Source organism: Desmodus rotundus, chromosome 11 (assembly GCF_022682495.2).
Source record: "Desmodus rotundus isolate HL8 chromosome 11, HLdesRot8A.1, whole genome shotgun sequence".
Taxonomy (NCBI): Eukaryota; Metazoa; Chordata; class Mammalia; order Chiroptera; family Phyllostomidae; genus Desmodus; species Desmodus rotundus.
Genome location: NC_071397.1, coordinates 61,033,823 through 61,056,880, shown reverse-complemented (window position 1 = coordinate 61,056,880; position 23,058 = coordinate 61,033,823). Strand labels below are relative to the sequence as shown.

The window sequence follows — 23,058 nt, the reverse complement described above, 5'->3', positions numbered from 1 at the left end:
CAATATATTTTTATTCTTTGTAAATACAATGAGTACAACCTTTTAACTTCACAAATCAGTTAATTCACTTTGTACAAGAAAAGTTTTACTCAACCTATGATAGTTCAAGTGCTGAATATTTTTCCTCAGTGCTAGAACCTACTAAATCAAAATGTGTAAAGTACAGCAGCTATTTTTAAAATGTTTGTTTCTACACTTCCATAAGTATAGGTTCATACCAAAGGAGCAGCGTGTAATGTAGAATGGGGTGTGTGTGTGTGTGCCATGCACACGGTCAAGGCTTTACTAGAAACCAGTTTTCTGGAAGGCATTTAAGAGTCTCAGGCTGTTAGCAGTAGATCAGCTGAGCACCCACGTAGTGCTCATCTCCTTGAAGTCCCTTCGGCGTCAAGTCTGTGTTCATTTCCTGGGGGGTGTGACTCGCTGAAACATCAGCTTGGACCCTCATTGCCTTTGGTTTCAGCACTCTTTTAATGGGACAGCAATCTGCACACTCAATCTGCCTCACTCAGTCGCTCACCTCCACTTTATTTGGTTTTGCTGTTTTTATTCTTCCTCCCTCGCCTTCTGTTCTTTTAGTAAAGCTCTTCTATTTTTGAGATGTTATCCAACCTGAAGTCCTGGTGAGAATTTCATTTTCGTCCACCAATTCCTTTGACAAGGTTGCCTGGCCTACCGTATTAAAAGAAGAACGAAAGAAAGAGAAAGGAAAAAGCGAAAAAGCCAATCTCAAGGCATAAGCTACCTTTCACTTATTAACTCAGTCCTGAAGGTCACTTAATGATGTATTACAATAGAAGGGAAACTTTTGATAAAACTTTTAATTTTCAACCTAACCATTGTTTTTAAAATAAAGTCTCCGCCATAAGACGGTTCTCAGGCTGCTGCATGGTGTTATGCACAGAGCTATATTTGGTTAGCCGACTTTGTGTGCTAGAAAGGGAAAGGAAGTTCTACTTGTGTTTCAGCATTTGATAGTTCAGAGAGATCTTCCAGGTGAGAGGCAGAGTGGCATGGCCCACGGCAACCCTCAGTTTGGCCCCCCCCCAGGGCATGGCAGCAGCGAGTTATCTGCTCAGGCGGTCCTGTTCCACCCCCTTTCCTTTGGGGCTGCCCTACCCTGGCTGAGGCAGCAGGTCAAAGCTCCTGGAACTGTTTTGTGTCAATGGACGTTTTTTTCCTGAAGGCTCCACATCCCCAGATGTATGCTTCCTGAAGGGTTTGTTAGTTGAGACTTGTTCTCCATGGGGACTGTCCCATACAGAACAGTAGGGACTTGAAGGGCTTAGATATCACTGGATTTGTACATATCTGACAGCAGTCTTGTAATTGGCACGTTGCCGATGGTCTTTTTGAAAAACACTTCTTCTATGGTTGATGGGCTAATAGAACGTAAAGCTGGCAAAAGCAACAGAAGTTTCCCAAAGCGACAGGGTTGAGTGGGATATCTGCAATAGGAGAAGCCGTGAAAGCAAGGTCAGATCCATTACTACTGGGAATTGACATCTCATACTTGAACACACACCGTCTCCAGCACAATGGCCTGGTGGGGCCTCTTTAGTAACACACTGTCCCTGCAGCAGAGTCCCAGACAGGCACTACTGTCTTTGTTTCACACATAGGTAATCTCAGCCTAGAGAACATAAATGATGTCCAAATGACATGATGACTGTCTCAACATTAGCAAAGAGGTTGCATTTTGTTTGGAGAAAAAAAAAATAAGAAACACAGTACTAAGTTTAGGCTGCATAATAAACTCAGGGTTCCTGGTGTAGTAGCTAGTGGTAGTATCCATGTCTTCTGATTTTCAAGGCTCCTTTTTGCAAGGCAATTTCCCTCAAATAAAATGGATCCCTTTTCTAGGAAATTCTCCAAATTATTATTCAGGCATTATACTTAGTCACTTTCAGGAATAATTCTATCCTTATTACACTGCAAATTAAAGACTAAGTTCTGTTGGGTGGCAGTGCCACCCAACTTTCATGTCAATGCAATCGACATGTAGTTAAAGATGTGAGAAATTGCTTAACAATTTCCTCTCTTAATGTCCAACACACATCTGTGCTCAGATATGCAAGTTCAATTTTCTACTGCCTTCAGATGCCTGCAAGTCACCTCCTCACTGCAGCCCCGATCCTTCTTCATCAATAGCTTGGAATCAGGTATCCACACACTCCACAGGGGTTGGGGAGCTCCCTCCACAGAAACAAACCACCTAAGATACTGAGGTCTAGGGTCACAGATGTGCGACTGCGCCAGGCTCAACCAATGGCCACAAGGTATTAGAAACTGACAGATATGGAAATCCCTTCATAGGATTTAGCTAGCTGAACACTGAGTTTAACTGCCCCGTAACTCCACCCTGCAAAAAATAGAGTAGAGGGAAGCAACTTTCCCACTTGTCTCCTGGCTTTGAGCACATGAGGGTCCCTCTCTTCAACTTGATATGAGGCCGATAGTTCATTCTGGGCCTCTGGGAATCTCACTTGGCTCTTTCACAGCCAGCCTCAAGAGCACCCATGGATGGGGATCACCACGCCACACTTAATAATGTAATGTGGAAACAGTGAAGTTTATCTACGTTTTTTAAAGCCTAAATCCCACCACTTATTCTCCTTACTAGAAATAGCTCCTACGTTTCTTTGAAAGAAATCCCAAGACCCATGTCTCCCTTTCTCCTCAAACCCTTACTCTCTTTAATAGCTCTCTTTCCCTTCTCAGGACCAGGAAGAAGAAAGACAGCCCTGCAGTGGGTGGGACACAGCAGCTGCAGAGACCAGCCTCTCGGTGTCTGCAGCATCCACCTAACAGCTGGGTGGTTCCCGGGGTGAGAAACAACTGTGGGAAGTGATTACTTCCAAAAAGGATGGATTTTGGAGAATCCATAGACAATTAACTCTTGATTTTCTGTAAACAAGTAATTACTCACCTTCTCACCCACTTCTTTTATTCTCTAGTTAAGGAGGGACTGGTTAGTCATTCAATAAGAATGCTCCCTTATATGTGAAGTACTATACTACCAAGAAATAATAATGTATGTGTGTGTGTGTGTGTGTGTGTAAGAAAGAGAGAGACAGACACAGAAAGAGTGTGTGTCTCTGACAGCTCAAAATTATTTTTTTTAAATAGCTGTGTCCCTGCTTTCATCCACTGGCAAAAATAAGTGGATGTTTTCTCTCAGGTGTGTTTTCAGTCTGTCACAGACCCATGTATTCAATCTTTAAATATAGCATGTGGTTCGTGTGAAACGCCAATTCCCAGCTTTCTCCCTATATCATAGATATTTGGAGAAATAGCTTACCGAGCTGTAACAATGAGCTCAGCTTGTAATCTCAAAAACTAATGGACAAATAGTTCAGTTTGCTATGTTAACTTTTCATTTCGATTTTAGATTTCATTTTTCTAGACAGGAAAGTGCGAGAGGACAATGTTCACTGATCTGAAGGACCTCAGAAATAAGGGATAGCCAGTTTGTCACATGCATGAGTCTATATCTTAGTATTAAATTATAGCCCTGGCTGCTATGGCTCGGTAGATTGAGCAGCAGCCTGTGAATCAAAAGGTCACTGGCTCAATTCCCAGTCAGGGTACATGTCTGAGTTGCGGGCCAGGTCCCCAACTGGGGGCGTGTGAGAGGCAACCGATTGATGCTTCTCTCCCTCTATTTCCCCTGCCTTCCACTCTCTCTAAAAATAAATAAAATCCCTTAAAAAAATTAGAGTTATAGCAAGTATCACAAAATAAGAATAAAGCCGTTGAGGTCCTTACATGAATAATTTCCTTGTTTTTGAGGGTGGGGGAGCAGTACTATACTTGCTGTTTCTCTATAATAGACTTTTGTTGATTTATGGTTTAATTTTCTCAGATTCTCCCCAGTCACCACTCCAGCACCACCCACAGCACCTCTACCAGCCCCTCTCCTGGCTCTAACAAGCACCCCTTCTCCCTGTCACACAAGGATACCAGTCATGTGTTGTCTCTTTCATAAATCAGCCTTTCCAGATTCTCCCTCATCCGGCCTCCCCCAACTAGAATTCATCTCTCCTTCTACCTCCTACCTCCTACACTTCTACCTCCTTCATGCAACAATAAGGGGCAGGGTCTTGTTGACTGGTGTCCCGAACGCTCTCCAGCACAGAGTCAGCACTCAGCGAAGGCTGGACTGAATCCTTAACAGGACATCATATTCTTCTCGGTTTGATGTTCTTTATACCTTAATGGCTCTCAATAGCAAAGGCCAGTTCTAATATACAAATTAGCTTTTAATGGGGAAATTTGGTACTGGTCCATTTTATAATTTTTAACAAATATTCAGTGCCTATTATATACATACTGAAATTTAACATGGATTTAAAATTTTAAAACCATGGCACATGTACACTTTGCACTATCACACAGCACGGTTTCAATGATATTCCATGGACAGGGGACAGTTGTATTCAATAGTATTCAAAAGAGGATTTGTACTAAAAATACGGAGATCCTAGACAAACGGGTATTACTCCAAATGGGTACAGTTGACTCGGGGGTTCTCTAACCCCTCACATAAGGGGGACATTAAGAGCCTCCAGTCATCTGATTTAGTTACCCCAACACAACGTCTACGGTAATGTTGAGGTAATAGAGACAGGCTTCTGCGGGCTTCCCTCTAAGACCAACCTAGAGAGTAAACAAGAATAGCAACTCTATTCTAACCTCAGATCCCCCACAGACCTAGCAGTGTTCCACACCTCTTTAAAGCCTTGCTTTTTTTCCTCTGAAAATGGAAACAGAAAGTCTGTACTTCCCGGTGGACTTGCCCATTGGTGGGCCAGCAGGACTATTGTTGAAGCCCCAGTGGCTGAGAATTTCTAAAAATAGACAAGTATAGCCTCTGCCAATGGGCCCTGCCTGGCCAGACATACCTGGTGGGTGCTAAGGCTCCCAGTAATGCAACAGATACTAACCAGCAGTTATATGGGAGTAGAAATGGCCTCTCTAGAAAGTTCTCCAGTCCTTCTATTTGGGGTTGGCATCCAAAGAAAGGCACTTTCCTTTTTTAAAGGATGACTTGAGTACTCTCTACTATATCGACTATAACACTTAGCCTTCATTTTTGACCTTTTCTACATCTGGATCCATCCATACAAATGTGTTCGACTATTTTGATGAGTCAGCTTGATCAACCAGGTCAGCCATAAGGCATCTGGCCATCTAATTGATGATTAATTCGACTTGCTCCTCTCACCCACCTTGTGAGAGATAGGTAAGGACATAAATTCTAAGTAAATTAACTGGCTGGCAACAGAACAATTAGTCACAATGTTTGAACTGGCTTATTACCCTGTGCTCGCACATTCACAATGGAAGCAATTTTCTTCAGGACACGTTCAAGGCAAACAAGAGTTACCTGGTATGGATGTAGCTGTTGAGAGTTAGTTGAGCCTCGTCTTGAAGAGCTGCAATGGCAGCAGCATTCCGGAAACTTCTCAGTTCAGAACCACTGTGTGTAGGAACTAGAAATGAAGACCATCAAACCATGAGAGGCAGCACAGGAAATGCAGATGGGAAGGCACCCCCCTGGAAGTGGACAGCCAGCAGGAGAACACACAAATCCCCACAGCTACTGAAATGGGACCAGACTAAAAGTCTCTTCTCCCTTGAAAACTATCACTTCTTTTTGCAAAGGTACGTCTGGACTTTGAGATGGCTGAATTGGTGAGGTGGCAAAGCTGGGGAAGGAGAAGAGACAGGGGGTTGCATTTGCTTACCGGCTTTGAAAGTGACGATGCATTTTAGACAGGCAAATTCAGTAGCATCTAACCGGAGTTGCCTAAACCGAGCCACCACCTCTTGTAAAGCCTGTATTTCAGATATAATCTTGTTCAGCTTCTGGGAATCTGTGTTGTCACCATTCATGCCTAGAATAAAAATATGGAATAAATGTTGTAATATGAAGGCATTTTCATAATTTAATATTGATTTTTGACAAAATTCTGCATATCAATATCTATTCAATTGTCACTCTAAGATATCTGATTCCATGTAAACTGGTTATATTGTATGAAAGTTAATATAAAATCTTCTTTTGGATGATAACAAACACAGTAATTTGCATTTAAATAACAATGCAAGCAGTCATGAATACAACAAAACAACATTATTTGCATTTAAATATAGATTTATAAATGACAGGTATACTCTATTGTTCGGCAGGAATTTGTTATTCTTTACATGTTGTTCTTTTTTCAGTAATGTATTTTTATGGTAATTTCTACAACAAAGTCATTAAATTGTGCAATTCTTACCAGATACAGCCAGTAGAGTGTTAGCATCAACCGGAATGGCCCATTGTGCTATTCCTAGAACAAACAGTTCTCTCCAAGCATCTTCCAAAAGCATCAGCTGTCATACAATAGATGTATAATATAATATAGTGTGTAATTTATAAATTTACAAACAATTTCAATATGTAAATTTCTATTATTTTGAAGTGTTTTAAATGCCTGTCTCAGTAATTTTTCCTCTGGATATTCTAGCTTTCCCTTGTTCTCCTTTTTGACAAGGTGCCTATAGATAAGCACATGCATTTGAGAGTCAGCCATTCTAATCGCCCAAAGTTTGCTTCCCTTGGGAAAGGGTTTACCCTTCTAGTCTTCCCATCCATTTGCTCCTGACCACCTAGAAACTTCTCCCAGAGACCCAGGCTCAATGAAGTAACACCAGCATCTCAGCAGGTGGATTCCCCTTGTATAAAATTCTGTTATTATCAGGGTTGATGTTTCCAGACTAAGCTTGCAGATCTGGGCCCCCATCTTCCTGGTGGGTGTAGGGGGCTGGGTGGGCGGGGGGAAGAGAGAGAAAGAAAAAATCATTAATTCCCAAGAGGCATGCAGGGAAATCAGGGTGTAATTATGTTAATCGGGTTTTGCTGAGTTTACCTCATCTCACTGCCTGATTTTTCTGAGACTCATAAGTGGACAGCATCAAGGTGCTTGTCATTTTCATTCTAATAAAATGTGCTACTGAATATTTAAAATGAGAATCTGGCTCCTTCTCCAAATGGATATACTGCATTCCACTTCACTGCAGTTTGCTAGCTGTTGAAGGGTTTCTACGGAAGGGCTGAGTGGCAGACAGTAAATAAATTTTGTTTGAATTAAAGAGTCTACAAATACTTGTTTTGAGGGAAAAAATAGCCCATTTACACACACACCAGCAAATGATAGAGGCAACCGGTAAACCTGGTCAGAGATAGAACCTAACCATCTAGAAAAATCTGGTTTTTGAAAAATCTATAAAAATTCAGCCAAATCTGGATGATTTATGTGAAAGGATTTCCTTTTGGAAGCTAAGAGCTAAATTATGAAGGCTTGCAAGCAAAATTAAAAGGTTTAACTTTCAAAGTGTGTTATTTTTACTTTTACTTTTACTGCATTGAATACTAAAAAAAGAATGATTTAAAAATGCAAGGTAAACAGTATCTAATTCCGGCCATATCTGAAAGTCCAGGTCTTGAAAAAAAGAACATTCCATGCTAGAAGATTAAATGTTTTTAGCACATTGCCAGGTCTCTCTGTAGGAAACGTACTTCATATTAAGGGGCACTATTATGCTTTAATTAAGTATAAAATGAATTACAGAAATAAATCCTTTTAGAACTGCTTATTAGCCTTTTGGGAAATTTGTCATTAATTCTCATGAATGCACTGGTAACAGCCAATGGTTGTGAATACTTCATTTTCTTCCTTTCGTTTAAGGTTAGAAAAACTCTGGCAGAGAGGCCATTTCTGATGCCCCGAACAACAAAATATCTGGGTTTTGGAATAATGCAGTTTTTAGCAGCACAAACTTTTACTGCCTCAGAATGTGATTTACGAGCACAGAATTATGCACAATGCCTATTTGTTAATAAAATCTCTAAAAGCACTTAAAGAATCAAGGGAGAACTCAGCCTGCAGGAGGTGTGTAATGCACTTTCATCCTACACGCGGGTAAATTGGTGGCCAAAACTGTATCACAGTGGACAATATAAAGCTGTGATTACAGAATACTAAAACTACTTCCAAAAATCTCACGGGAGAATACTCTTCCATTTCTCTCAGTTCCAATGTACTTAAGGAAACAATGTTTTGTTAACAATTTTTAAAATCATTAAGAATTTGTGATTAAATTTGATGTTTCAATTAAACTAAAAAAAATAATAATGTCCTTGTTCATTTTTCATAGACCAGATCCAACTTTCCTGAAATAACATAATTATATTTCTTAGTAAGAAGAAATTTGCTCTTAAGAACTGATGCCTGACCTTGGCGATTTATCCAGGTAACCTACAGTTTCATAAGACTGACAACCCCTGTTGCTCCTTCCCAACTTCCACCCCCCAAGGCCTCCAAGCCCTTTTGGTCATACCTGGTCTTGCAAAGACAGGGTGGAGAAAGCTGGTACACTCTTAGCCCACTTGATACTCATAAACAGAAGTCTGGCAGCTGATTCACACACTGACTCTGTGGCCACTTCATAGAGATACATTGGGGTCCCATTTACTTCATGGGGGTACTGGGTGGGGAAGAAATGGAGACACCAGAGAGTGAGGAAACCACAGCTTTGCGAGAGAGCCAACTTTTTCATTTCCTACTTCAAATACAGAAGGAGATGGGAATTTGGACGTTTGGCTCAAATGGGCAGTTGCTATAGGGGGGTAGAAACTAAACATCTATATCTATGGAGTTTGGGAAGTCGTTGGGAGAGAACCATTTCCACTCTTTGTGGGCCTGTTCCTTCCAGAGGGGTATCTGGCTTTTCTATCCCCTGTGGCAAATTTTCCTTGGGCTGAGCCAAGTGCCAGGCCTGTCTCCCAATTTAGACAAGAGCTGCTTGCATTTGTGTAAATAAAAATAGATGTGAAAAAAAGTATAAATTAATAGGCATCCCAAACACAAATATGCATATGAGTATTTTTAGAAAGGATTAGTATATTATGGAAATATTTCAATTAGACATCTTAATCATTCACAGAACATTCCCATTCATAACTGACAACATATTCATAACACTACTTTCCCAAGCTTATTATACACATCAAGGGTAAGGAAGCAATATTAAATATTTTGCATGCATGTGTGCCCAGGTGTTTGGCTTCCCTGGGGCTGCAGCTGGCCCTCCTGGGGGGAGATTGAGAGCCCTTCTTGGCCTGAAGTGGGGCCTCTGGGTAGGTACCAGCTGGAAGCCTGAAGGGTAGTCCCTAGGTGGCAGCTTTTTTAGGTGGTTCTGGCTCCGGCCCTGCCAGTAGAGGCTCAGTCCTGGAGTAAATCCATGCTGCTCAGAAGAGAGTGAGGGGAGAGTGAGAAATGAAGCCAGGTTCCTCAAACTGTCCCAGCAGGGTGAGTTCCACATTCCCCCCCTACATTAGGGACCCACAGCTTTGCCCAAGAGAATTGATCCCTGAGACTTGCAACTAAGGGACTCTTCTGCCAGCTCTAAGCAACTCCTTTCTTCTCCAAAGAAATGCCTGCTCTCTGGCCCCCCGGGGAGATCCCAGGCTGCCCTCTCAGTTCAGACAGGGCTCCACACCAGGGCATTTTCCAAAAGTGCATCTTCCCTCCCCGGCACCCACAACAAACTTGCTGAAAGAGGCTCTCCGGGGGAGGGGCCTGGGAGTCCATATTTGTAGCAGCCCAGAGAGTGACTTTACTACATACTAAAGTCTGAGCACCCTCGGCTCAACCAGGAAGAGTTGAAAGGCCCAGAGCTCCCTGCAGGTCTCTGCCAGTAACCTGCGAGGTCTCTCCATCTTTTGCCTGACCCCATCCCATTTCAGAAGGAATGGGTGCCCCTCTCATTTCCCTCCCCTTGTCACGGGACTCCCAGAAAGGCCACTGACCTTAGGTGTGGGCTGAGCCAGGCTCACGAGGGTCTGCCTTTCCGGAGTGGCAGACACGGTGGCCAGCTCGAGGCCATGTGGCTCCAGTTGCGTGACCGTGGTGAAGAAGGCTGGCGCCGGCAGTGCTGTAGAAGGGAAGTGCGCGGCTGCCCCGTTCTCCTCCTTGTGTCCACGGAAGTAAAGGGCCACCTGCTTGCGGATAGTGGACGTCCGAGGCCCCCGTTCGTGCTGCACGGCTGCAGGGACAAACGCCAGGTCAGGGCAGGCAAGGCCATGGGAGAGGTGAGGAGGGAGAGGAATGTGGGCGCTCTTCGATCATCTGACAGCTCCACTGGATGCTTTAGGGAGGCCGGGAAGAGGAGCCCGGCACAAAGTATCAGGATCAGGACATGCCTCCGGCAAGACTAGGTGTGTTCTTTGTCCATTCAGGGCTCCTCCCCACACAGGGGGGTCTCAGGAACACACAGACCCTCTGGGAGGGAGTAGCTCTGTATCCTGGTCCACAGCCTAGAGGAGAGGGGGGCACTACATCTCTGCACAGACTTTTCCTGCTCAGCCCAAGGTTGGTTCCCCCCACCTCCACCCCGCCCATGTGGAAATGTCTTTTGGCCTCTGTAGACCACAGGAAAAAAGGACCTGAGCCCAGGGACACTGGGGGATGGGACAAGGGAGAGCCTATCTCAGAGTGTGCTGGAGGAAGGCAGGGGAGATGTGACAATTACCACCAACAGTTTAAACAAACAAATTAATTCAGGGCAATCTTCCGTTAGCCTAGCTTGACAACTTGTCAATACACAAGTTCAACAGGTTGGACACTCCATCCTGCTTCCTGGGCCTCGGAGGAAAAAGCTCTCCCCGGTGAGCGCTGTGCCTCCTCAGGCTGCCACCTGGGCCAGTGCCACCACACCCTGTGCTGAGGCCCCATTCCTCTCTCAGGGCCCTTACTCCCCGGCCCCACCCCGGCCTGGGGCACCCTCGCCAGGCCACCACCCTGCAACCGCATGTCTTAGTTCTTGCTGCAAGCGCCTTTAAGAGCCTTTCTGGGAGCTTGGTGCCCAAGGCACTCACAGGTGTCACCCAACCTCTTCAGTCCCTTTCTGCAGAGTCGAGAGAAAGCCTTGGAATAACCCAGATAACCACAGTGACGGTCCCAATTTTGGAATCTTGTTGAATTTCCAAACAGGGACTCAAAATTCCGTGTGACCCTCCCTCCTCCCACACTTCGACTCTTAGTCCCCACGACCTCCTCCTCTTCCCCCGAGACTATCCAGACTGCGAGATCCTGCAGGAGGCTAACAGGCCCCGGGGTGGCTACAAAAGGGCTGTAAGGGGAGGTGAAATGAGGAATTAAGACGGGAGGCAGGAAATGCTGCCTGTGTCCCCAGCAGAGTGGGGTCCCAGGAACGTTGCTTTCTTGGGGGTGATTGTGGGGTACGGGTTTCTTATGTGGCTCTGGGCCTTGCCCTAGGCAGTTCACGGTGGGGAGGGGGGCGGGAAGGAACTCTCGCTGGAAGATGGGAAAGGATAAGGAAGAGCCTGAAAGTCTGAGGCCAATCCCTAGCATCTGGAAAGAAGTGCTGGGGAGATGGTTTACAAGCGAAGGAGTGCCATGTGTTTTCTGTACGTACAATTCACTTATTAACCAACGTTAGAAGAGTAAAAAGATGTACTGATTACCATCTTTGTTCATGTTGACTTCCAAACACTTCTTCAGCCGACACGCCCTGCACTGGTTTCTGTGCGTCTTGTCCACCGGGCAGCCTCCCTGGAACAGAGTGCAGGCTGTTAGCGGCCCCGGGCCCCAGGCCTTTAGACTGGCACGCGAGGCCGGCGCTGGGCCGGGGGACCCGGGGCGAGGCCGGAACAGACCTGGCCACCGACACCTGGGACCGTGAAGCCAGGGCCCTGGGCACCAGCAGGACCAGGTAGAAAAAGGGCTGGGATTCCCGGGGCTACTTCTAGAGGCCCAGCCCATGACCCTGTGAAAGTGGACGGGGAGGGAAATCCTTCTCCAAGCAGGCGAAGGGTCACCTCGCCTGCTCTGCCAGACTCTGCTGGGCGCGGAGAAGCTGCGGAGGCGAACTTCCGCGAGTGGAGAGGGTGGCGACGTGGGCGGAGGCTTTTTCAGGACCGAAGACAGCGCCCTGGCCCGAGCGCTCCGTCCCGCGCAGGCTGGCCCGCGAGGCTCCGCGCCCTGTCCCCCTCCCGCGATTCAACTTTCCCTTCCCGTTTTAGTCTACCTTTCTGGATCAGATAAGCATCTCCTATTTATTCTTTACTCTCCCGTTTTCAAACTTTTGCCTTTGTGTCGAAAGCCATCCTTATAACCAGCATGGCGAGAGTTGTCTTACAGCCTAGCCTCAGCCCCGGTCTGTGGACACACAGCCATTCCCAGAAGCTGAGGCAGAAGCCAGGGTGGGCAGGAGGGCAGCGCCCACAGAGCAGAGGGTGGGAGGGCACAGCCCAAGGCTGCAAAACCCAGAGTGCACACCACGGGAATACGACCAGGAAGAGACTGTGATGGCCTGTCTAACAAAAGGATAATACAGGCTGAGAATATTAGCACGATAACTGGAAAATGAGGCACTTGCTGCCTTGGACATATTTATCTGAGACGAGTGAGAAAATAAATATTTTACCAAATGCAATTTTATGAGAAAATGTTGGCCATTGAAGGAAGACATTTACAGAGAAAGTTTCTTATGGAATTCATTCAGTGTTAGGTGTTACTACTGAGAAGACACATAAGCAGTCATATCTACATATATATGTTATATACAGAAAATACATAGGCTTGATGCTCTCTGGTGTTTATACTAATTGATACTGTTAAATTTGCAATGGGAAGAAATAGTAAAATAACTGTATTTTTATTTTGCTTCATAATATCAAAATTTCATATATGCTGAAGTTGGACTAAGTGTATTTTCTAAAATATCCCTTCAGAAAAATTACACATTAGAAAACATAGTTTTATAATATCACACCCATCTGATTTAAAATATAGATTTATTTAAATAAAAGTAGGGCATGGGTTCATAACAATTTCTAAATGTCCTCATTGCTGTTAATAATAACTTGGAATATTATTTATCCAATCTTAAAATAAAAGAGAGAAAGGAAATAATTTTTGGTCTCTAAGTGAATTCTTCAGGGCATCATTCCTGGCCAGTGTAATAGCTGGATGTAAAGAGGCTTAAAGAACTTATTGAATGTAATCATATGTCTATCCTCAAACATTATTCCCCTAGTGTTCTGATAAACATGTTAATACAAAACGGAGGCCTTCGTTAGTTTTTAAGAGTGTCTTCAAACCAGATCATATGTATATGAGTATCTCGAGTGGGAGAGAAAGATGAATTCCTCAGCTTGGGCCATTTATTCTCTCTACCAAGCCTGATGAGTCTATTATCACTCCTTTACAAACACTTGGACTGACATCAATATAAATTGACAGCCAACCTCTCTGAAAATATCAAGCATAACATCTGAGGTTTTGATTTCCCAATTCCGTGCATTGTATAAAAGTAGCAGATAATTTAAGTAGAAGCCCGCTCACCCCACAGTGATCCCAAATCCCTGTGAAGCTATTGGGATGCAGTCCTGTGTGCGCACAGTGTGATGCACCCGCGTGGTGAGGCTGGAACCTGATCCAGAGCTGTGCACCCAATTAAACAAGTGACAGGACTGGAGAGTTCCAAACTACTTATCCAAATGCAGATAGATGTCTTATTTTTCTTGTTGATAATCCAAATCCACCAGAAACTGATATAAGCAGACATGGCTTCAGAAAAAGAATAATTCACTAGCATCATATGAGTGTGTATATTGTATATGTGTATCATATTCACACATATATATTAACTAGGGAAGATGTTTTGCCATTCTGGTTACCAAAGGATGCCTGCTGACTGAAAAGCTCTCCGGCATCTCCTTGAGAGTCAAGCCGGTGGCTCTGTGCTGAGCGTCTGTGTGCCTGGCTGAGGAGAAGGCAAAGTGTGGGACCAAAAGACTGAGCACCTAGGTTGAAATAAACTTATTACTCAGCTGCGACATGAGTCAAGGGGTTCTACTCACTCATCCAGGAAGTCTTGGCTCCCACTCAGCATGTGCCCCAACTCACTTGTCTCTTTGAGACAGTTCAGCCTGCCTAAGACCAAAACACAACCAACCAGGCACCTCTTCTAAGCAGAGAAAGAAGAGATATGGGGACCTGAAGGAAGGGCCCAGTTACTCCTTCCTTGGGAACCTTCTCTTTCTGTTCAATCTGCCCTTTTCTGACAAGGCTCAGCAAAAGTCAGAACAGCCCTGCGTCTCCAAAGTTGAAAGGGCACAGAGCACATCCTTTCTGTTCCAGTGGCTAATCCTCACTTTGAGTCTCAACCTTGACCAGGATGCCCCGTGCCTTTTACTTCTGCCATCCCAGGCAGTGGTCAAGGCACTGGGCTGCTAGGAGCAGGGGTGTGGTGGACACACAGCACAACATAGCCCTTTCTCTCCAGCTTACACTTGAGGTGTAGATTCTTAAGTCCTTAGGTCCCTTAGGTCCCCTGGTCTGTCTTTATAGTTACTGAGTGTAGGCCTCAACCAGTGTCAAAATTAGAGGATTAAAAGTATGTGGGGGGAGGCGGGAGTTGGGGGGAGGTAAGGCGTGACACTGGGGTTTCAGACTTCCTACTGTAAACTCATCTGTCTTCCCTTACCTCCCCCCACTCCCCCGCCCCGCAAAGCCCCCACACTGTCCTGCCTTACCCAAGGGAAAGGGCCTCCAAGAGCTGAGTCAGGAAAGAGAGGAAAGGAGAGGTCAAGGTCTGGTCTCTCTGGAGCAGCCTGGAATCTCAGAGGAGAACCCTTTGGCACAAACAAAGGAGGGGGAGGCAGCAGAGGGGAGCTGGGTAACGCAGCCTGGCTAAGGTACCTGGTTTCCAGATTTGCAGACGTACGTCCTATTCCTTCGGATACTCCGTTTGAAAAAACCCGAGCAGCCGTCGCAGGCGTAGACCCCGTAGTGTTTCCCGGAGCTGCGGTCACCACACACTTTACAGGGGATATCTAAAATGCGGCCTGAAATCGCAGAGAAGACAGGGAAGCGGGGAAGGGGCGAGGAGGGCGGAGGAGAGGGAGGAAAGGGGAGAGGGAGAGAGAGATGCTAAGCAATCTGACCTCTGAAGGGATTAGCACCGAAGCTGCGGTAAAAGCAAATAATGAAGTGATTTTATAGCCAAACTTTTTTTCCTTGAGCAAGTGTCAGTTTCCTACAATGAGCATTATTCATGCACCGCTACGTGTATTTGGGTCTCCTCTAATCGCCGAGACCCATTTTGGAATAAAAGATTACAGCAGGCCGAGGCAGCAGCGCTGCCCGCCGCTGCCTTTCTGCTCCGCGGAAAGTTTGGTCGCCTCCCTCCCCTGCTCCTGCTTTTAACAGAGAAAGTTGTTAGTGAAGCGCACGAGGACACAAACTTGAAATGTAAAAGGAACCAGAAGAAAAACAAACACGGCTGGAACCAGGGATGGCAGCTGGAAGGCAATCGAGTTTTCTCTGAGCTGCCGGGCGGTTGTTATTAGGAGGATTATTATTGTAATGCTAATACTAGGATTATTAATGATAATAAGGGTAGTGGTAATTGCCCAACTTTCGCTTTACCTATTTTTTTTAAATGCTCGGTGGACGGCTTTTGAGAAATTATGTCTTTTAGGAAAAAATCTTCTCCCCAAAGTAACTAGATAGCATGGGGCTAGAGGCAAGTCAGAGAAGAGTGATTGACCAAGTGTGAGACTGTCTGACCGGTTTGAACGTCACCCTTTCTCCTTCCATCCCCCAAGTTCCTCCTTAAAGACTCGCCTCTTTCTGTGTCCTCTGGATCTCTTCCTTTCTGTTTTTCCGCTGCTGTCCAGGCTAATGTTTTAAAGGGTGTAGGCAATTGTTCTAAAGGTGATTTTTCTAAAGCCCCCTCCCTCCACACACACTCCCATTGGCCTCTAGAATCGCCAGGTTTAAGAGAACTTTCCTTGAAATCCCCTCAAGCATGGGGTGGCTGCGGACCCTGGAGAAATATAAGGGATGAGATAATATTCGAAAATTCAGTAGGGATGGAATTATTTTTCCCTAAGAATGGAGAAGAGTACAACCAGCCTGAAGTGCTTTACAGGAACTTGGAAACCCGTCCTCCTACAGAGGGAGTATTAAATAAAGTGTTAACTTAATTAACACTTTAATGATAATGATGTTAATAATAATTAACTTCTTAACATTTAATTTTCATTTCGGTACCCAAAGGCCTCCAGTCTGGACCCCTGCGGCCTCAGACCTGGGTGAAACTTGACCGCTGCCCCCTGGGGCGCTCAGGCTGGAGTGAAGAGAGGCAGGGGTGAGAATGCGCGGGAGGGGTAGAGGTGGAGAGGGCTCGACTTGGGGACGGCCCCCCTGAGACGTCTACGGTGAAAACTCGCCGGTGGATTCCGAGGCGTCCGGGAGGGCGTGCACCCGATGCGGTGGCCTTGGAGAGGCCAGGGTGGACAGGGAGGGGGAGGGAGGGAGCGGATGGGCCCGAGGGGTGGAGTGGGAGGGGGCTCGGTAACCACCAGGCTCGGCCAGGGTAATTACAACCCCGCCGAAGCACCTGCCTATAGAGCCACCAGTGACCCGTCAAAAAGAGTAGCATGGGAATTCGGATGGCGACAAAGGCCCGCAGGGGAGGCGCGCGGCGCGGCGACCACCGCCTGTGCGGCCCCTCTCCCGCAGGGTGGGAGGAGAGATTTGCTGGAGGAGGGGCTGGAGAGAGCGCTGGGCGGCCACAGCGAGTCTTGTCCCTCAACCCCTTGGGCCCGTCACTGCGCCCGGGGGAACTCGCGGCCACCCAGCGGGCCGGGGCTCGAGCTCTGCTGCACTGGCCTCAGTCCGGAGGTGCAGGAAATCTGGTTTCCATAATTTGCAACCATCCTCTTGTGCATAACACACCCCTCTGCCAGAGCTAGGGTCCACGTTTGGGATCCCGACGCCCCAGATGTCCTCTTCTTCCCCAGGGCACTTTTGATGATGCCAAGATGAGTGCGCAGGTGGAGCAATGGTAGGGACACACTCTCTAGAGAACCCCGGTGGGGTGGAAGTAGGAGCCGGCCCCCACGGGCGGGGCTCCTCCACCGTTGACCCCCGGGCCACCGCGGCTGCGGGTCGGCCCTGATTCTGCGTAGACTAGGGCAGCTTAGAGACCCGCTGCCCTCTTGGGGCTGGACACAGGAGGGTGGGAAGCAAAAATTCCAGAGCCTAGCGAGTCTGCGCTTCAGACTCCGCTGCCCAGCCACGTTAAGGTGACTTGGGGTCACGAGACAAGCTGGTTGACCCCGTTGCAAAGCTCCTCTCATTTAACAAACCGAGCAAGCTCCGACGTGAGGCGAGCGGGAGTTTCCTGAAGCTGGAAAACCGTCCTTAACTTCCCTCGCCAGGGGTCCCATCGGGGCTTTTTGTGTGCCATAATTGCCTAAAGATATATGGCAGCTTCGATTACTGTAATCACCATCAGGGGCTGTTGAAAGAAGTTAGTCTGGGCTGCATGGGTGACTGACCGGGGTCTCGTTACCACCCAGGCGGGGTTCCCGGTTGACAGCGCACTGCTCTCCAGCCGCGAAAGGCCGTGCGCTGCAGGGGCTGCAGACCTCGTGGCCTGGCTCGGCCCTGACCTCGCCCGCTGTGCGCCGACCTCCTCGCCTCCCGGGGCCCCCGGGCCGCAGGAGTCTCGCAGGGCTGCCGCCACGGCTCTGGGAGGGCCCGGCTGCAGCGGCGCCGCGGAGGTTCGGTCCTTCCGGCCAGAGAAACCTCAACAGCAGCAGCTGGACCTGCGCAGGGGACTCGAGGCTTCCGAGGCCACACTCTGGCTCTCGGGAAGTTGGAAATCTTCCAAGTTTCCCCGATGCTTCGCTCACTCTTTTTTCTAAAAGCTCAGAGGGCCCGACGCGTCCTAGTCCTCAGCACGCGGGCGGGACCCCAGGAAACGGGCTTCGAGCCCGCCCCTCCTCTCGCATCCGAAGCCTCACCTTTCAGGCACTCCCTCAACCATGGCGGCTCTGCACCCCCAAGTGGGTGCAAGAGTCCCACACTACTTACTTCCAGGGAAGGAGGCGAGGGGGCCTGTCACAGGGCGAGCGAGCAGGAGGCCTGCCGAGGCCCGTTAGGGCTACGGTTTTTGCAATGAGGCTGGGAATGCAACGGGAAAGGTTTCTTTCTGCGCCTCCTGGGAAGGACCCTCGCACGAGGGAACACGGGCCACAAAAACCGAGCTCGCCATCCTTCCCAGAGAGTCAAACAGCCAGGCCAGGATAGGCCCGAGGCTAGAAACGCCGGTCCTCAAGTGTTGGCTCTGATGCGGACCGCGGTTATGTTTCCTTCTCGTTTCCTCTGACTAAATCTAAGTATTTCTCCTTTTTTCTTTTTGTCCAATTTCATTTTTCTCTAATTTTTAAAACGGCAGCACGCAAACCAAAACAATCGGACAAAGTGAAAACAACCCACTTTTTGGGGGGTGGAGGCGGAATTGCATCCCACAGAAGTGGGACTTTACTCCCAGTTCTCAGAAGGGTCTCCGACTCTGCCAACTTTCAGAGTCGCGACAATAAGGGCGAGGGAGGGGAGAAGGGGATGTTGTCGAGGAAAGCACGAATCGCCCAAAATGCCACAGGTGAAAGCAGCAAGGGCTGCAGAACTAGGGAACATGGGGACCGCAGAAGGGGCCAACCCCACCCTCGGACCCTGGAAACTGCAACCCCGGGACACCAGAAGGCGGGAACTGAAATGCCGCTGGGAGACCGGAGCATTGCGGCCCTGGCGCCCGACACCGGCTCTGGCTGCACCTCCTGGGTTCTGCAGTATCGGCGCACGCAAAGGCCCTTGCACGTCCACTAAGTCCTGCCCTAGGGCGTCTAGGGGCGGCTGGAGATCAGCCTTGGCTTGGTATGCGGAGGGACAGCGGCCAGCTAAGCAAGTTTGAAGGAGAGAAGCGCGCGAAAGGAACAGGCCGCACCTCCTGCCTCTGCCGAGCTCCTGCTCGAGAAGCCCTTGGGATTAAGGATTTGGTCCTCTCTTTGCTAGAACGGTTCGCCATACTTTAAATTCCCCAGTTATGACCTACGCGGATTTAGGATTAAGGAAAATGTGACTTTTAAATTGTTTCTGCTTCCCAGTTTGCAGGATTATTTGAAAAAGCTATAAACGGGGTGCAAAGCATTCCATTCAAAATCCGCTTTTCTCAGAGTTGCTTCTGTGAGCCGGAGCTCTGAGTTTTGAGCCAGCCTGTTATCGTGCTGCTGCCTGGAGCTGGGGCCTATTTCCCGCCCCCATCGCCCCCTCCTCCCCACACCTGGCCGCTAAGTGGGGGAAACTCGCCGGACTGGTGGGCTGGCTGTACGGGTCGCAACCTTCTCACCTTACCAGAAAGGGGTGGGGGAGAGAATCAAGAAACTCAGGGGTAACGAAATTGTTCTGCCTTCACCACCAAACGCCCCGACTCACGGTCTACAAGGAGCTGGGCCAAAGCGCACACGCCAATGGAGTACCTCTCCGGGGTTCGGGGCGGCTGCGCTCTGGGTAGGCTCTTCAAGGCCTCCCCGCCTGCCCGCCCCAGGCTGCGCGCCTGAGCCCCGCGGCGGCCCTAAAGGTACCCACTTGTTGATCCGGCCGGCTTGCTCATGCTTGCGGTCCCCGGGCGGAGCGGTTGGTGGGCGCTGCTCGAGTCCCGGCCGCCGGCGTCCGCCTCGCCGCCGGGCTCCGCCACTCTCCAGCCGCCCTCCAGCCTGCGAGGCTCCCGGGCTGGACAGGTGGATGTCGATCGCGCGCGGCGCTGCTCCCCGGGAGTTCAGAATTCGTTCCACAGTGGAAATTTAAGCATCCTTAAGTTTCTTCCCGGCTCTTGCAAAACTGCAGCTGCTAGGAATGTTGCTTGATAGGGACACACGCATGAACAGACAAATGGAGAGGCGGACAAGCAGATCGAAAGAAGGGAGAACAAGAGAGGGGTATTGAAGGACAGAGATGGAGACACGAAAATGGTCTTCCTACGGAGCAAGAATGGCAAAACCCCTCTCTTTCCCCATTCCTGTCTTTCAATCTTCAATTTCTCCCTCTACATTAAGCATGAAGAGTGTGGACAGATCTCTACAGACCGCTGGTCTTCTAAAGAAAGAAGGAAAACAACCGCAGTCTCAGGCAGATGGGCTCGGCGCTGCCCGTTCGGTTCCCAAGCGCGTTGTGGGAAAACTAGATTGCTGGGAAGTCTTCCGAAGGAACAGGCGGCCAGGTCCTGATTTCCCGGGAGAGCCGCGCTCTAAGCGGCATAGGGTCTCCGAAGTTCATTACCCCCGTGACTTTGTGCTTGTCGCGGCGGGCTGGGTCCCCTGTAATATCTCCAGAAGCGCTCTGACAGGCAGCCGCGGGGAGGGGAATAGGGCGTCCCTGGCCCACTTAGCTTTTCCCCCAACTCCTGGCGGGGTCTGACGTCAGCCATGTGCGGGGAGGGGATGGGAAAAGGGAGGGGGTTAAATGCTAATGATATTAATGAACCTCCAAGCGGCTCCCGAAGAAAATGCAGGCACTCTTGGAGCTGAGTTAGACTGTGAATACGGAGTGTGGTTGTGTGTGTGCATGATGGTGAGGACGGTGCTGTTCTTGTAAAAAAAAATGAATTATTATATTTCCTGGCAAAAGGGAAGGGGAGGGGAGATGGAGCTTTCTCAAAACGCTTTTCCCCTTCTCTCCAGAGTTCCAAATTCATGGAAGAAACTAGGTGGCTGTGTGTTTGAGTCTGATTGTGCGCGCCGGATGTGGCCAAGTGAGTCGGTTCAGTCTTGGTCCCGTGCCCCTTCTGTTGGGTAAAACTTGGATCTGGCTCGAGGTAAGTAATTATTCATTTGTAACTATCTATGGAAAGTTATAGCTAAGGACGCTGTGTGGGGACTTGGGGTTGGGATGGGGTCTGTCGGAGGCTTCGAGTTCCTTAGGCCTGTCTGTCTGCTTGGGCACCAGCCGTGGGGAGGGTGCCCCCCCCCCCCCCCCCCCCCCCCCGCTTCCCAAAGCAAAGTCCGTACGGAGCAGGGAGAAACTCCTGTTACCTCCACTGTCTGAACTGGAGTGGCTGGAGGGCAAAGCTTTTTCTCCTGCAGCTTGTCCCCAGTGGGCTTTCCTGGCTCCCTCTCTCCAGGCCAAAGGATTCTGAAGAGCTCCTTCGCCTCAACAAGCTTCTCCCATCCCCGCCTTCCCGGAATTCCTGTGCTCCTCGCGTCCTGGTCCCTGTGCCGCGCTGCGACAGCGCACGCCAAAGGAGCCGGTGATTCTGATCTCTAAGAGATTAATTCTTGTTTAAGCTCTCCCAGCCGCTTGAACTTGTCGAACTAGTGCTTGCCAGCCTCTCCTCCGGGCGTAGGTCCGGCCAGAGGTCAGGGGTCGCACCTCCCGCTCACCCGTCCTCCGCGGCGCGTTGGTCCCCCGCGTGGGGGTGGGGGAGGGGCGCAAGGAGAACCCAGGCCAGCACTCTGCAGTTCTGCCCGCTCAACCTCGGCCCCGCTGTGTTCAGGCTCGTTGTCAAACCGGTCTTTTGATCAGAGTAGGCGTGTACAAGTGAGTGCTTGCAGGTGTCCCACCCCCCCACCCCCACCCCTACTTTCCCAGCCCCAGCCCCAGCCCTCAGAGGGCGCAGCAGCTCTCGGGCAAAGGCGTCTCTGGGGCACAGGTTGTGCGCTAAGGTCTGCGGCGGCAGCACGTGACTGCAACTTTCCGTAGCGGCCTGGGCTGGGCCTGGAACGCCGGCCCGCGCACACGAAACACATCAAAGCCCGCTCTCCTGTGCAGCAACCAGGGTTGGGGGCTGGGGACATCCAGAAAGACCAAGAAGGGGGACGACTATCTCCTAAATTACCCATCCTCGGTTTTTTGAATTGGGATAAGATTAGGAAATTATGGGACAAAGCCATAAATGAGGTGGGTTTGTTTGTTTTTTTCCAGGAGGCAGGACAAGAAATCAACATTTTTGACAGCCAAGCTGGGCAGACGTTTGAGCAGAGAGTCCCCCCGGCGACGTAGTGCAAACTGGAACTCAGTACTCAGAAAGGGAAGTTATTTCCCGGCGGGGTTTAAACACAGTTACCGCTGTGCCAGGCTCCCGCCAGAAATCCACTTGGCCGCCACCACCACCACCATCATCCTGTGGACGCGGAGGGTGGGTGGGGGTTAGAGACAAAGAACTTCGAGTCCGAGTAACTTATCTGGAGCGAAGAGGAAGGCTGGAGTCACAGTAGACCTGGGCCTGTCTCCCGGGGAAAATGTAGGAGTCTGTGGTGAAAAGGAAACCTAGAGGCCGCTTCGTGGGTGCAGGGGCTGCAGGTAGGAGGACTGTGGCCCTCGAGGGGTCCAAACTACCCCTTGCCATACTCCCCCACACTTTTACCCTGCTGGTGCATTTGTAGGCATCAAAACTTTGGGGAAATACTTTTGAGGCTCATCAAATTGTCTCAAAATCAAAATGGGAATGTTCCTCTTTCTCCTGATACCAGCCCCTAATCAAGCAGAATGTCAATAAGTCCACTGAATAGAAACACATGGGCGCATGCGCACGCGCACACACACCCACTCTCACCCACCCACACACAACCCAGCCCTGGCAAAAGGCGCAACACGCATACACACACCCTCAGCATGTTCCTACTGCGTTCTGCCCTCCCAGCTGTAATTATCCTCGCGCTTTGCATAAATCACAATGCAGTTCTGAAATCATCATGATGACTTTCTGGCATGATTGGTTTGGTGGCAATGGCAACGACAAGATCCAGGGTAGGCGGGAGGGGCTGGGGCTTGGAACCCACCAGGTCCAGGAGGAGCCTTGAGCCAGAGTGCTGACCTGCTTGCACTCACTTGATGAACGCTGCTGCCAGCCACGGGGAACTGGGATCTAAGGTGTAGAGACATGGGGGGTTGGAGTAGACCCCCAGGGTCTACAGCCTGTGCAAGGCAGGGACTGTAACGTTTTATCCTACCACCTGCAGGCTCCAGTACAGTGCTTGCATGAGTGGTGGGGGAATGAATGAAGGAAGAAAGTCCTCTGCAGATTTCCCAAGAAGCCTTTGGAGGCATAGTAAGGCTAAACTAACTGGAAGCCACAACGTGGGGGGGGGGGTTCAGGCTCTGCCCCAACTAGCTGTGTAAACCTGGGCAA

At 49.0% G+C, this 23,058-nt stretch overlaps 1 protein-coding gene and 1 long non-coding RNA gene across 2 annotated transcripts; one reads left to right on the top strand and one right to left on the bottom strand.

Moving 5' to 3' along the window:
- On the bottom strand, nucleotides 1-21,062 carry NR2E1 (nuclear receptor subfamily 2 group E member 1). Its single transcript, XM_053914244.1, has 10 exons — nucleotides 20,963-21,062; nucleotides 19,521-19,793; nucleotides 14,781-14,926; nucleotides 11,540-11,627; nucleotides 9,863-10,098; nucleotides 8,392-8,538; nucleotides 6,288-6,384; nucleotides 5,751-5,900; nucleotides 5,390-5,495; nucleotides 1-1,448 (listed from the first exon to the last, which is right to left on the bottom strand). Exons 2-10 carry the CDS (start codon nucleotides 19,543-19,545, stop codon nucleotides 1,286-1,288), a joined length of 1,158 nt encoding a protein of 385 aa, XP_053770219.1. The 5' UTR covers nucleotides 19,546-19,793; nucleotides 20,963-21,062; the 3' UTR covers nucleotides 1-1,285.
- Nucleotides 20,441-22,977, top strand: LOC123478828 (uncharacterized). The gene is made up of 4 exons (XR_008425599.1): nucleotides 20,441-20,501; nucleotides 20,612-20,745; nucleotides 21,052-21,177; nucleotides 21,852-22,977. It is a non-coding gene; the product is annotated as an uncharacterized lncRNA (long non-coding RNA).
- The last annotated feature ends 81 nt before the right edge of the window (nucleotides 22,978-23,058 follow it).